The sequence below is a fragment of the Diabrotica virgifera genome, chromosome 10 (assembly GCF_917563875.1).
Source record: "Diabrotica virgifera virgifera chromosome 10, PGI_DIABVI_V3a".
In the NCBI taxonomy this organism is placed as follows: Eukaryota; Metazoa; Arthropoda; class Insecta; order Coleoptera; family Chrysomelidae; genus Diabrotica; species Diabrotica virgifera.
In genome coordinates, this window is record NC_065452.1 from 112,630,418 (window position 1) to 112,646,617 (window position 16,200).

The 16,200-nt window shown below is 31.2% G+C and overlaps 2 protein-coding genes across 2 annotated transcripts in view; one reads left to right on the top strand and one right to left on the bottom strand.

The window, feature by feature from the left end:
- LOC114339157 (electron transfer flavoprotein subunit alpha, mitochondrial) overlaps nucleotides 1-15,131 on the bottom strand; it is a 44,727-nt gene extending 29,596 nt beyond the window's left edge. The window contains exon 1 of the mRNA XM_028289789.2: nucleotides 14,899-15,131. Coding sequence (XP_028145590.1) covers nucleotides 14,899-14,934 — 36 coding nt within the window. The 5' untranslated portion in view covers nucleotides 14,935-15,131. The remainder of the gene's footprint in view (nucleotides 1-14,898) is intronic.
- Nucleotides 15,132-15,236: 105 nt separating this feature from the next.
- The window catches only part of LOC114339155 (protein ABHD8-like), a 63,146-nt gene continuing 62,182 nt past the window's right edge, over nucleotides 15,237-16,200 (top strand). Inside the window, exons 1-2 of the mRNA XM_028289786.2 lie at nucleotides 15,237-15,450; nucleotides 15,540-16,063. Coding sequence (XP_028145587.1) covers nucleotides 15,687-16,063 — 377 coding nt within the window. The 5' untranslated portion in view covers nucleotides 15,237-15,450; nucleotides 15,540-15,686. The remainder of the gene's footprint in view (nucleotides 15,451-15,539; nucleotides 16,064-16,200) is intronic.

Sequence of the window (16,200 nt, forward strand, 5' to 3'; positions counted from 1 at the left end):
ACCATTGTTAAAAAAAGAATATTAATGGTCTTTGTAATGGTATATGTAGTTCAAATTACACAAGTACCCATTATCTCTCAAATATTATATTACATAGAGTTGGTACAAAACCTCGTGAACCTTGAAAATGCGTATGTATAACCGAAATAAAATGAAGCCAAAAACATACGACTATTTTTTTTGCTGCGAATTGCGCGACAGGGTCCCATCTGCACCCTGATATTTTCAGTAATGTCGGATTCAATCGTTTCGTTCGTATATTGACGTCACCAAATGAATGAATTAGGTTCACGAGATTTTGTAACAGCAATACATCTTTATTGTTGAAATTTTTGTCTGATAAAAATCGGTCCGGGTTAGCCGGAGTTCCGGTTTATCGGGGTTCCACTGTATTTATTATACTCTTTCATTTTTATATAGCGTTCCCTATACCTAAACTTATTACTTTCGGAGATATTTTTAGTTTTCTTGAACTTTCGGGAATACATTCAATTTTTCTAGTAGAAATAAGTTGGTATTGAATGATAATTAAACAAAATTATTTTTATTCAATAAATAACTAACACAAAATATAAACCACAGCAATATGCAATGAATGTATCAATAAATGTGATATTAAGGAATTATAATATTTCCCTATATACAAGAATCATACAATTCCTACAAAAAAAATATAGGTATCTTGTGTATAATAAAATTACAAGATTATTTTTATTTAATAAACAACTCACACAAAACATAAATCAAAACAATATACAACTAATTTAATAGTTTTTAGATTATTATATCAACAGCATTCTAAGCCAAGAAGTTTTTAGTAACACATTCCTAATTGCAGATTGTGACCCGCAGTTATTAATAATATAATTTTCATATTAAATTTCATTAATATGCATAAAGAAATCCCTACTTTGATAACACTCAAACTAGATGATCTATAAATGTTTAAGGTGATATAGTTAGAGATTATGTGATTGGTCCACATTTTTTGACGGTTGAGGTTTTTATACGACGGTGCTCCAGTTCTTCCAAAATTGATTTTTTTCAAGTGGGGCTATATAAAAAACCTTGTATACCAGAAGCATCCAACAACGCTTGATGATATGAAAAATAGAACAAAAGAAGCTTTTAATAATATTGACTTACAAAGAAATGTGGCTCGGTCATTTGAATATCGGTTACAAAATTGCATAGACGTCGAAAGTGGTCATTTTCAACATTTACTTTAGACTTATATCCTTAACATCACATTAATTGATACATTCATTAAATTTTGTTATGGTTTATTATTTTTTTGTTAGTTATTTTTTGAATGAAAATATTTGTTATATTATTACATAATACTTATTTGTTAAGTTATTTATATTTATAAGAATTGAATGTATTCCCGACAAATGAAGAAAACTAAAAATATCTCAGAAACTAAAAATTTTAGGTATAGGAAATGCTATATAAACATGAAAGAGTATCATACATACAATATTTCAAAAAAAATAAAATATATGGTGATCTATTAAAAAAAAAATTGAGAAAATCGTAATGTTGTTTTGTAGTTTAAAAGTGCTTATAAAAATGAATGTTCTACTAAAAAATTCTTGGCTTAGAATGCTGTTGATATACCAATCTAAAAACTGTTACATCAGTTGTATATTGCTTTGATTTATGTTTCATGTAAGTTATTTATTGAAAAAAATTATCTTGTTATATTATTATATACAACAAAAAGTTTTTTTTAGGAATTTTACGATTCTTGTATATTAGGGAAATTAATATCACATTTATTGGTATATTTACTGCATATTGCTATGGTTTATATTTTGTGTTAGTTATTTATCTAATAAAAATAATTTTGTTTAATTATCACTCAATACTAACTTATTTCTACTAGAAAAATTGAATGTATTCCCGAAATTTGAGGAAAACTAAAAATAACTCGGAAAGTAATCAGTTTAGATATAGGGAATGCTATACAGGGTGATCAACTTCTGTGACAAAGTCCAATATATCTGTTATTATAAAATATACGAAAAAAAGTTGTTAATAAAAGTTATAGACACCTTTAATGTACACATTTTAAAATTAGTGAGAAATATATAGGGTCCTCCATAACACGGAGCCAAACCAAAGTTATGTTTTTTTAAATGGAACACCCTGTATTTTATTCAAAATCTGGTTTCTCTACATTTTTCTGATTAAAAATATATAACACTTGTCTAGGGTTATACTGAATGTTTCAAAGTTATGAGCACTTTTATCAAAAAATCATACTGATTTGATCGCCCTGTATGATTCTAACAGTATAATATAAACTTATTTTTTTACTGCTGTTGGCTGTAAATATTAAAGTAGTTTTGCAACGACGTACAATTTTTTTATTACTACACAAATTGTATACAGGGTAAGTCAAAATGCAAATAAAAGATTTTCTTCATATTTTTAAATGGAACACCCTGTATTTTATATTACCATCGAAAAGTTCTGTCATTATACTTGCATATCTTTTAAATATTCCCTATACCTAAAGTTATTAGTTTTCGTGATATTTTAGTTTTATTGTTTATAACTCATAGATACGCTTATTACAGTAAATTAATTACCCTTAATATTAGAAACCTCCAATGAGTTTCTTAATGATAATTAAAATTAGACTGCATTTCATTTTTTCTCCAAGTTTATGGTAAATTCTATACAATAACGACAATTTTATATTTACTAACAAAATGATATTAATTTTCCGCGAAGAAATGGGAACTATAAATTGCTGCAAGTTCTTGTTTAAGGTGGCTTTGAAAAAATTGACACAAGAACTGTCAGATGTAAGATTTTAATTATCTGTACGTTTTTATTTTTGTTATTGATTATAATTGTTTGCCATACTGTTATAATTGTTACCTAACAATGAATTTTAGTCGTGAAGAAATGACAGACATGATATGGATTTTAGGAGAGTGTTTCAAAAACTCATTAGTTGCCACAAGAATTTATAAGGAACGGTGTCCATAGCGTCAAAAACCAAATAAGGGAGCATTTGACAACTTATTAGACAGGTTTAATCGTACTGGTTCTGTTTATGAAGCAAAGGAAAAACAAAAATCATTATTACGGATGAAAATGAGTTAAATGTTTTACTGCCTGTTACAGAAAATCCTCATACAAGTATTCAAAATATTACAAGAGAGCAAGAAATAAGTTATAGATCTATCCAAAACATACATAAGAAAAACAACATGCACCCATATCATATTCAATTACATCAGGAACTTGTTGGGGATGATTTCGAACGAAGAGTACAATTTTGTCAATGGTCACAACAACAAATAGTTATACAGAGAGATTTTTTTGAGTTTGTTCTTTTTTTTTTGGAGACGAGGCAACTTTCCACAAAAATGTTAGTGTAAACAGACACAATTTTCATTATTATTCCACAACCATTCGTACTGTGCTCAGACACATAGTCAAACGAGATGGTCCTTGAATGTTTGGGGTGGAATCATAGGCAATTACGTTATAGGTCCTTTTTTCTTTGAAGAATCGGTAAATGGTGAGGTTTATTTAAATTTTCTAGTGAATCATTTACCTATTCTACTTGAAAATGTACCATTAAACATCCGCCAACATATGTGGTACCTTCACGGCGGAGCCCCTGCTCACCACAACGCACTTGTCAACGGTGAACTCGATGAACTATTTCCTGAAAGATGGATAGGAAGAGATGGGCCAGTTCACTGGCCACCCAGATCACCAGAATTAAACGAAGTTGACTTTTTTTTTGGGGTTATATTAAAGACTTAGTGTAAAGGACACCTCCAACAATAGTTGACGATATGAAAATAAGGATTCAAAGTGTCACACAACAAATTCTTACAAACATCAGTAGGTCTTTCGAAACTCATCTCCAGGCTTGTGTAGACGTTATGGGAGATCATTTTGAACACCTTTTATAACATAAGAAGTACTTTGAACATTTTTTTATTTAATTTAGTTTTTTTAATAAATTTTAATAAATTAAAGTATTGTTATTAATAACTAAGTAATACATTTTGTTATCAACAATTAAACTAAAATATCTCGAAAACTAATAACTTTAGGTATAGGGAATATTTAAAAGATATGTAAGTATAGTGATAGAACTTTTCGATAATAATCTAAAATACAGGGTGTTCCATTTAATATTATGAAGAAAATCTTGTATTTAAATTTTGACTTACCCTGTATACAATTTGTGTAGTTATAAAAAAATTGTACATTGTTCCAAAACTACTTTAATATTGACAGTCAAAAGCATTAAAAAAATAAGTTTATATTACACCGTTAGAAACATACAGGGCGATCAATTCAGTATGATTTTTTAATAAAAGTGCTCGTAACTTTGAAGCACTCAGTATAAACCTAGACAAGTGATATATCTCTAGAATCAGAAAAATGTAGAGAAACCAGATTTTGAATAAAATACAGGGTGTTCCATTTAAAAAAACATAACTTTGGTTTGACACCGTGTTATGGAGGACCCTGTATATTTCTCACTAATTTTAAAATGTGTACATTAAATGTGTCAATAACTTTTATTAACAACTTTTTTCATATATTGTATAATAACAGATATATTGGACTTTGTCACAGAAGTTGATCACCCTGTATAAAAATGAAAGAGTATATTAAATACAATAATGTTGAAAAATAAAATATAGGGTAATCCATTTAAAAAAATACAGAAAATCGTAATTTGGTTTTGTAGTTCACCCTGTATACAAATATTCGTCAATGATGTGAATTGGACTTAATTTAAAAACTACAGTATATTGTTTATCTTATTACATAAAAGAAATTATTGTCTACGAATTACTTCTTTATATACAGGGTGTTAATCTCATAGTGATTTCGAAATAAAAATGGTCATAACTTGTTAAATACTCTGTATAGTAGTGCAAAACCATATATTATATGAACAAGAATTATGAGGGGAATATAAATATGAAAAAATATATAGGGTGTCCCATTTAAAAAATTATATGTTTGATATACCACGCAGTTACTGATCACCCTGTAGAAATGGACATATTTTCCAAGCGTGGAAAATATCATTGTCTACATTTTTTTTAAATAACTTTTCTCGATATTTTATACCATAATGGAGTTATCGACCGATCCCGCACTAAAAACTCACCCTGTATATTGACCCGTGTTAAGCTGCCCCCACTTGCAAAAATTAAAAAACAAATAGCCCTGATTTATGAGCTCTCATAATCCGCAAATTAAAAATGTTGAGCTCGTTTCACTGAGCAGGAATTTAATATTTTAGTGGGGGGGCACTACTTAAAAATAGGAATATTGAATCGATTTTTGCGGCAGAATTACGAGCTATTTATGAGCTCTTGAAATGATATAGGTTCGATTTTTGAGCTCATCCCCTTCACCCCCAAAAAACCCTTTAAATGATTTAACTTAAGAGAAAAATGCTGAGAAAACTTAAAATATATCGCATTGTGGATATAATTTCTATAGCTTATATATTCTAAGAATAAACTATTAAATCACGTGCATTTCGATTATTGAGTTACAACCCCTTCACAAGAAAACTACCCCATCTTCCCGGCTTAAGAGAGAGTTGTACTTAAAATGCATTAAATTCATTATTTGGCGACTACATATCATTTAATAATTTATGAGCTCCCAAATTACGCGCATTTAGATCAGTAAATTGCAATTTATTTTGTATAGTGCAGACACTGAAGGTAAAAATCAACGATTACCTTCAATTTCGGTGAACCTTCATCGATTTTCACGAAAATTGGTCAGTGGTTAGAGGATACCTCAAGAAACAAAGGTGACATGGTACCACCTTGCGCCTTTACCCTGAGGGTGGATACCGCCCCTTCTCGGGGGTGAAAATTATTTTATTAAAAATAACTACACAAATCAATAAAAGGACAAATTATACGCAACATTTTTTATATAAATTTATTAAAATAAGTCAAAGCTTTTTAAGTTATTAAAGATCAAAGATTTTAATTATTCGTGAAAAAAATGCATGTTTTGAAGCGGTTTTTCGTAAATCACTGAAAAACTGTTAGTTACAAAAAAGTTAATAGTAGTTTAATTCGTATAGCTTATATTCTAAGAATAAACTCTTAAATCACGCGCATTTCGACTATTGAGCTACAACCCTCTCGCAAGAAAACCATCCCATATTACCGGCTTAAGAGAGAGTTGTACTTAAAATAATTTAAATTATTTGGCGACTACATATCGTTTCATAATTTATGAGCTCGCAAAATATACGCATCTCAAATATTGAATTTCAATTTTCTTTCTATAGTGCAGTCACTGAAGGTAAAAATCAACTATGACCTTCGATTTCGGTAAATCTCCATTCATTTTCACGAAAATTGGTGAGCGGATAGAGGATACCTCAAGAAACAAAATTAACAAGAACAACTTGCGGTTTTAGCCAGGGGTATATGTCGCCCCTTCTCGGGGGTTGAAATTGCTTTATTAAAAACAACCCCACAAATAGAGAGAGGGACAAATTCTAAGCAAAATTTTTTATATAATGTTATTAAAATAAATCAATACTTTTTGAGTTATTAAAGATCAAATATTTTAATTTTTGTGAAAGAAAATGCATGCTTTAAAGCGATTTTTCATAAATAAATCAAAAACTGTAAGTTTTTACAAAAAAGTTTTCATCGCTAAAACTGAAGCTAATAAAAAATATAATAAATTGCTTACTTAAAAATAATGTTAGTTTAAAGGAAGTTATAGGTAATTAAATGTATATTTTTTCTGCGACTGTTAATTTTTATGATATCAGGCACATCCAACTACAGTCGAACCCGCTTAATAGAATACCTGTTATAAGAATATCCCGCTTTAAGGAATAGAAATTTGAGGTCCCGAAACGTTTCTACTAGCCACCAGTGATGGGTTATTAGAATATACCGGTTATAAGAATACTTTTGCTTGGCACGAAGGCTATTCCAATAAGCGGGTTCAACTGTATTTGAAAGGTAATTTCAAGAGCTATAAAACTGTATTACATTTAATCTTTCAAATACTTTATTTTTTTAGGATAATAGTAAAGGGCTTCTGTTACATTATTCTCGTAGTAAAATTTAGGCTTAAATGTTTCATCTTCATTATTTTGATTCGTACAGAAATCAAAAGACAAGTAAAATCTTTGCTAATAAAATAAAACTCAAATTTCGTTATCTATCATTTTTTACGTGTATCGAGTATTGTTGGAGTTATTATTTTAAATATGATTTAGAAAAATCAAAATTTTTCAAATTTTTGTAAATCATTTGCTTTTGATAATAACTCCAACAATACTCGATACACGTAAAAAATGATAGATAACGAAATTTGAGATTTTTTTTATTATCAAAGATTTTACTTGTCTTTTGATTTCTGTATGAATCAAAATAACAAAGATAGAAACGTTTAAGCCTAAATTTTACTACGAGAACAATGTAACAGGAGCCCTTTACTATTATCCTAAAAAAAAAGTATTTGAAAGATTAAATGTAATAGTTTTATAGCTCTTGAAATTACCTTTCAAATAATTGGATGTGCCTGATATCATAAAAATTAACAGAGTTATTAAAAAAAAAATCATTTTTTGGAAAAATTTTTGGAGTATAAATTTTGATGCTATCAACTTTTTCTGGAGCTCATTTGATAGGTATTTCTAAGTACTTTGACAAGTATTTAGTAAGTGTTACATAAAATGCATCTCTTTCCCGTTATTTAAGCTTGAATCCTTAGATTTGAATAGTAGCAGAAAAAATATACATTTAATTACCTATAACTTACTTTAAATTAACATTATTTTTAAGTAAGCAATTTATTATATTTTTTATTAGCTTAGCGATTATTATATTACTGAGCTACGCTACTGGTGATTGTTTACACACGTGTGAATTTGTGCTCCGTATTAAAAACTCGAAATACCGGGATAATACGGACTGATAAAATACGTACTAGTGATCATTGGCGAATTAAATACCCAAGAAGTGGATTGCAGGTGAGAATAGCCTAGAGAATAACTTATTAATATAATAATTACCAAATAATTACTAAAAAGACTTGAAACACAAATTAGGTTGATAGGCAACCAGTTTTACCAAAAGTGTCTGGATAGGTAACGAACCTCTGAAGAGCGAACCTCTGTGGACGTTATCTTACGCTAGACATATAGACAGCACACATTACAGCAGTGGCGTGCTGAGATAAGGGCAAATAAATCAGGATGAACATGACTAATGAAGAAATTATGCAATTTAAGGAAATTATCAAGGAATTAATAAACGAGACTACAGCTGAAATTATGAAAGATACGAAGGAACTGATTAACGAGGTAAAAGAAATGAATAAAATATACAGAGAAGAAATAAAACAGCTAAAAGAGAAAAATTTGAAGATAAAACAGGAAATGAAAGAATTGCGAGTTAAAATGATTAAAACTGAAGAAATAGAAGAAAGGCTAGAAGTAGCTGATAAGAAAGACAGAAAGAACAATATTATTATAAGCGGTCTGGAAATTCCAAATGCTACAGAAAAGGAAATGGAAGATAATGTAAAACATTTTTTCGAAAACCAATTAAAGATAAAAATTTCTGTCCAAAAATAAAGGAAATAAAGGAGAAGACATACCTGATTAAAGTAGAGAATTTTGCACAAAAATTGGAGATAATGAAAAACAAAGCTAAATTAACTAGGGGGAAATATAATCAAGTATATATAAATAACGACTTGACCCAAAACGAAAGAAAAATTCAACAAAAACTGAAGGAAATTGCAAAACAAAAAACAGAAGAAAGGAAAACCGTTAAAATTGGATACCAAAAACTTATAATCAATGGGCAGAAATGGACTTGGAATACAAAAAGCAGCGAATTGGAAAGGGATAGTGCCAATACAAAAAACTGGACAAATTAACTGCAAGGAAAAGCAAGTGCAAGGACCATAAGGAAACGACAAGGCAAGAAATAGGTAATGACAATGGCAAACAGGATAAGAAAAATATTTGGAGACTAGCAACGTGGAATATCAGAGGACTAAATGGTAAAGAAACAGAATTGAGCTACGAGTTCGATAAAAACAAAATAGAAATATTAGGTATTACAGAAACAAAAAAGAAAGGAATTGGTGAAATATACCTAGAAGGCGGTCATTTGCTTATATATAGCGGGGTTCCACTGGAAAAGAGAGCAGCTGCAGGAGTAGGTACTATAATTAAAAAAGAAAAAGTAATAAATATACAGGACTGGAAAGGCTGGTCAGAAAGAATAGTCGCTCTCGAGATGAAAGATGAACAAGGAGAGCCACAGACAATAATTACGGCATATGGACCCGATGAAAATGAGAAAAAAGAAATCAAAGAAAAATTCTGGACAGACCTAAATATAGCAATAGAAAACAGTAAAGGGCGGATTTACGTCATTGGAGACTTCAACGGAAGAGTAGGAATCAAAGATGAGACAGTAACGGATGTAATTGGAAGGCACAGTGAAGAAGTGAGAAATGATAATGGAAAACGGTTAATAGAATTCTGCGTACTAAATAATTTAATAGTAACAAACACACACTACCAACACAAAGACATACATAAATTTACTAGGCAAGGACCAAGAGAATCAGAAAAGTCAATAATTGATTACATACTAGTAGAACGCGACAATTGAAAGGTAATTCAAGACGTTAGAGTCAGAAGAGGACCAGAAATAAGTAGTGACCATTATTTGTTGGAAGCTAGAATAAAGAATAAAAACAAAAAACCCCAGGAACATACAAAAGAAAACAAAAGAAAAATTGAAAACGAATCAATCAGAACTTACATGCTCAGAAACAAAGAGATTGCCCTAAGATACAAAGAAATGGTTGATTTAGAAATAGCAGCTCTGGAAAATGCAAATGATAGTAACAACCTAGAACAAAAATGGCAATCATTTAAAAATATATTACTGGAAGCGGCGAAAAAAGTATGTGGCATTAGTAAAAGGAATGACAAGGTGAAACAAACAAACTGGTGGAATGCCGAAATAAAACAACAAGTGAAAACTAAGAAAAAACTTTGGAATAATTATTTAGCAAACAAAACAGTAAACAATTACAACAAATACAAAGAGGCAAGAACTGCAGTAAGAGATATGATAAAAACAGAAAAGGAAAAGAGTTGGCATCAATTTGGACAACAGCTGGAACACAATAGCAAAGAAAAACAAAAACTTTTTTATAGAACATTAAAATCTCTGAGAACAGACAAACCTAGTAAGGATATGAGAATTAAAAACAAAGAAGGAAACATAATCACAGAAGAAAAAGAAATTATTGAAAGATGGCGACAACACTTCCAAGAATTATTAACTACCACAAAAGAGGATAGCAATAAAGAAAACAGTAACGCGACAGGTAGTGAAGAACAGAGAACAAGCATCGAGATAACAATCGAAGATACAATAGAAGCAATAGGCAAACTTAAAAACGGAAAGGCACCTGGACACGACCATATACCACCGGAAATGCTGAAGTACATGGGAATGAAAGGCGTAAAACAATTAGCTGAAATATTCAAAGAAGCAAGCAAAAAAGAAACAATACCGAAGGACTGGGAGATAGGAGTAATAGTACCGATATATAAGAAAGGAGACCACAAAGATTGTAACAACTATCGAGGAATTACACTGTTATGTTCTTCTCTTAAAGTCTATGAAATAGTACTAGAAAAAAAGCTGAGAAACATTACAGAAACTACTTTAAATGAAGCACAGAGTGGCTTTAGAAAGGGACGAGGAGTACAAGACCATATTTTCACGGTAAAACAAATAATTGAAAAAACGTTACTGTCTAAAAAGAAAGCATATATGGCCTTCATAGACCTGGAAAAGGCATTCGACAGGGTGAAACGACAAACTGTGTGGGACAGCTTGATAAGAAGAGGGGTTGACGATAAACTAGTTGAAATCATCAAAAGTCTTTATAAGAGAAACAGGAACTACATAATACATAAAAACATGAAATCAACAGAATTCGAAACAACTGAAGGACTAAGGCAAGGAGGTGTCATGAGCCCAACCCTCTTCAACATCTTTATGGACGAAATCATGATAGAGTGCACACCACAACTAAAGAAATTGCATGTAGGGTACAGGAATCTCCATAGCGTAACCATTTCGGAATGTGCATTCGCAGATGATGTAGTAGTTATCTCAGAAAAAGAAGAAGACCTGCAAAATAACCTGCAAGCATGGAATCACGCATTATGTAAACAGGGTATGAAGATAAATACACATAAGACGAAGACCATGGTAATATCGCAAGAACCAGTCGTAATAAATATGCAAATTAATGAGGAGGCAATAGAACAAGTAAACCATTTCCAATACTTGGGCGTTACAATCGAAAATAATGGAAGGCAGGACAAAGATGTTGAAGAGAGGATAAGTAAAACATCAAAACTATTTCATGCAATAAAAAATAGCTTCTTAACCCGCCATTACACGCGCTATGAGGGAATCCCTCACCATATTTGTTTATAATCAATGAAATTGTGTAAACTAATACGATAACCTTAAGCACCCAGGAATGCCTTTAGCATGGTTCATGAGAGGGTATGAAAAAGTTCTAGAATATTTCAGGCGGTCAGTGTGCTGTGTGATAGTTGAAAGAAGAGACATCCCTCTTCAAGTGAGGGAATTCCTCACTGCACGTGCAATCACAGTGAAATCACGTTTCTATTATCTCAAAGAAACTTTTAGGTTTTTATTTAATATTTAGGTAGGTTTAATTAAAATATTATTGTTTGGATTAGGTTAGGAACAGTGGCACACCGAGGGGGGTTTGGGGGTTAAAATCCTACCCAGAGCATATAGAAATATACATAAAAGAAGGTAGGAAAATGTAACTTGTCTTTCACAAATAATACAAAAACTTTCGGTGCCCAAGCAAACCCCCTCCCCCCCCCAGAGGAAAATTCTAGGTGCGCCACTGGTTAAGAACCCATTTTTAAATTTACCTATTCTAATTGGGAAATAAGCCACAATTTAACTTGAAAAATTGATTTTATTGACGTTTCGAATTCCACCTCGGACGTCGTTATCAAAATACAAAATATTAATAGTTAATTACATAAATGCCACAAAGAAATAGCTTCAGAACAGTTGTTAATTTTAATTTGTATTTTTAGTAAAATTAATTCGCGTAAAGAACGTTAATTTCTTCAGTGGATTGCTGAAATTGAAAATTAAGAAAACTTGCTTTTGATCTATATTATTTTTACTTTTGTTTTGTTAAATTAATATAAAAAAATGGTTTACGAGATTTTCTATAATATGTGAGTACAACCCATTTTATATTTATACATGTTGACATTCATTCTTCCTCGAAATAAGTCGAATTTATGTAGGTGAGGGCGACGCTCATACGCGTGCAACCACGTCACAATTGAAGACGCGTGTAACGGCGGGTTAAACAAAAAGGAAATCACAAGAAAAACCAAACTAACTGTATTTAACACCATATATAGACCAGTGCTTACATACGGCTGTGAATCATGGATACTAACTAGAAAACTAAAAAGCAAGATACAAGCCCTAGAAATGAAGTATTTACGAAGAGTTAGAGGAGTGACAATGAGAGACAGAATAAGAAGCACAGATATACGCACAGATCTTAAGACGAAATCTGTACTTGAGTATATTGAAGAAAAACAACTAAGTTGGTGGGGACACATGAAAAGAATGAAAGACAACATACCGGTGAAGAAAATATGGGAAGCCAGGATACAAAAGAAAAGAAGTAGAGGAAGACCTAGAGAAGATTGGGATACAGTAGTCGCTAAAATCATCCAAAGGAAGGGGAAAACAATAGCAGAAGCAAGCCGATTAGCATACAATAAGAAACAATGGTCAACATTTGTACACACGTGAAAGGATGTGCCAGTCCCGACACTGAAAAGTAAAAGGGACTCGAAAGACTATATATATATATATATATTTATTAGCTTCAATTTTAGTGATGAAAACTTTTTTGTAAAAACTTACAGTTTTTGAGTTATTTATGAAAAATCGCTTTAAAGCATGCATTTTCTTTCACAAAAATTAAAATATTTGATCTTTAATAACTCTTTAATAACTTTAATAAAAAGTATTGATTTATTTTAATAAAATAATTTTAACCCCCGAGAAGGGGTGACATATACCATATACCCCAGGCTAAAACCGCAAGTTGTTATTGTTAATTTTGTTTCTTGAGGTATCCTCTATCCGCTCACCAATTTTCATGAAAATGAATGGAGATTTACCGAAATCGAAGGTCATAGTTGATTTTAACCTTGGGACTGCACTATAGAAAGAAAATTGCAATTCAATAATTGAGATGCGTATATTTTGCGAGCTCATAAATTATTAAACGATATGTAGTCGCCAAATAATTAATTTAAATTATTTTAAGTACAACTCTCTCTTAAGCCGGGAATATGGGATGGTTTTCTTGCGAAGGGGTTGTAGCTCAATAGTCAAAATGCGCGTGATTTAAGAGTTTATTCTTAAAATATAAGCTATACGAATTAAACTACTATTAACTTTTTTGTAAAAACTTACAGTTTTTCAGTGATTTACGAAAAACCGCTTCAAAACATGCATTTTTTTCACGAATAATTAAAATCTGATCTTTAATAACTTAAAAAGCATTGACTTATTTTAATAACTTTATATAACAAATGTTGCGTATAATTTGTCCTTTTATTGATTTGTGCAGTTATTTTTTATAAAATAATTTTCACCCCGAGAAGGGGCGGTATCCACCCTCAGGGTAAAGGCGCAAGGTGGTACCATATCACTTTTGTTTCTTGAGGTATCTTCTAACCACTGACCAATTTTCGTGAAAATCGATGAAGGTTCACCGAAATTGAAGGTAATGGTTGATTTTTACCTTCAGTGACTGCACTATACAAAATAAATTGCAATTTACTGATCTAAATGCGCGTAAATTGGGAGCTCATAAATTATTAAATCATATTTAGTCGCCAAATAATTAATTTAATGCATTTTAAGTACAACTCTCTCTTAAGCCGGGAAGATGGGGTAGTTTTCTTGCGAAGGGGTTGTAGCTCAATAATCGAAGTGCACGTGATTTAATAGTTTATTCTTAGAATATATAAGCTATAGAAATTATATCCGCAATGCGATATATTTTAAGTTTTCTCAGCATTTTTCTCTTAAATCAATTAAAGGGTTGTTTGGTGGTGAAGGGGATGAGCTCAAAAATCGAAACTATATCATTTCAAGAGCTCATAATTCTGCCACAAAAATCGAGTCAATATTCCTATTTTTAAGTAGTGGGGGGACTCAGCCCCCCCCCCACTAAAATATTAAATTCCTGCTCAGTGGAACCAGCTCAAAATTTTTAATTTGCGGGTTATGAGAGCTCATAAATAGCTCATAAATTAGGGCTATTTGTTTTTTAATTTTTGCAAGGGGGGGGGGGGTGGCAGCTCAACACGGGTTATATATTGGCTCAGTTTACCAGATATATTGGCTATAATAATTTTGTTTGTGACAGCTGGAAGTGATGTCTAATACCATCCTAGATTGTGGAGCCAGGATGAGCCTAAGCCCATACTTCTTCTACTAAGTCCGTTCCTCTTCGGCATAGAGACCGATTCTTTCAGAGACCTTGCTCTGTGTTTGCTGTATTAGATGTATCACTTGTACTTCTTTTGGATGTCTTATCACATGCTGGAAATATTGCAGCTCTCGAATAGTTGTCTTATTCCTGTGTTCTTTTTGAATCGGTGTCGTATTACATTATCTTTAGAATTTTATCCCTGAAGGATTACAGTGAAAATATCTCAAATCAAATACAGAAAAAAAAAACTGGAAGGATTTCGATAAGACGTACCTGAGTTCCTAGAGTTCTAGTATAATTTGAAAACATCTTGGTAAATATTTTCGATACTACCGACTTCCTATACTTATAATTTTGATATATGATTTATATGAATGAATTACTACATGAAGTAAAAGGAAAATTATAAAAGTACAAAGTTCATCCTGTACCCAGTCCCAAATCCAATAACATTAAAAAAATGGTGTTTTGTGATTTGTGTTTGTCTTTGTGAATTTTGACTTTGACCATTTTGACGTTGACGTGACTACATCTTCTTCTTTTCTTTGTTTGATCGGCCATAGCTGGTAGGGCTATCCAGCTCCCGTACATTGATTTTATTCAGCCAGGAATCATTTCCAACAAGCAACAGGTTATGTCAGTTTGAAGTTTGATTGAATATTGAATGTCACAACAAAAATTAAATTGTCTGAAAGGAGGTGAAATTTTTGTATAACTGTTTCTGAGAAAAATGTAGAATACGTTATGAAAAATGTTAAATTCTTACAGAAATATAAAATAGCTTTGATTTATTGTTCAAGATATGAAAATATATCTACTTAAAAGGTAGGAGCTTATGTGTTTTACCCTTATATAATAACAATATTTCTTCAACCTGTTTAATTTACTGTTATAAGAATTATTATATTTTTTAGGTATTTGTCAACTTAACAGAGCGATGCCTAACCATATTACCTTTAATATCAAACCATAAAATATGATTCATATCTCTTCCATATAGTTAATTGTTTTAATGAGGGTATATTAGTTGATTAAGTATGGGCGTTACATAGATTTATAAAATGTCAGAAAACATCGAAACCACTGGATGCGTCCCAAAAATGGTTCAATCCTGGAGAACTTTAGTCACCACCTTTACTACAGGACATAAAATCCATCCATCTAACCAACAGCCTCTTAGGGATTGTGAATTCATTGTAATTGATTCCAAAATACAAATACGGGTTGTACATGTTTGTCCAGGGTATTTAAGAAAGTCTATAATAGTTTCTCAGCCAATATTTTTTGACTCAAAAAGATGCTCCCTCTCTGAAGAGTACTGGTTTAGCAGATGGAATAAACCATTAAAAATTGGAAATTGTAACTGCTCGTTTAGGAGGTCCGTAAGATGTTCAGTAACTTTAAGTCAGCCTTTAGGACAGAATATAGATAGAACTTTGTAAGTATTTTATTTATTTATTTTACAGATACCCTAACATGAGGCTACTTTGTGACGCTTTTTTAAGTTTTGTGATGATATAGTACATACATTTTCGGTTTATTATAATTTTAAAAATACCATCTGAAACCTCAATA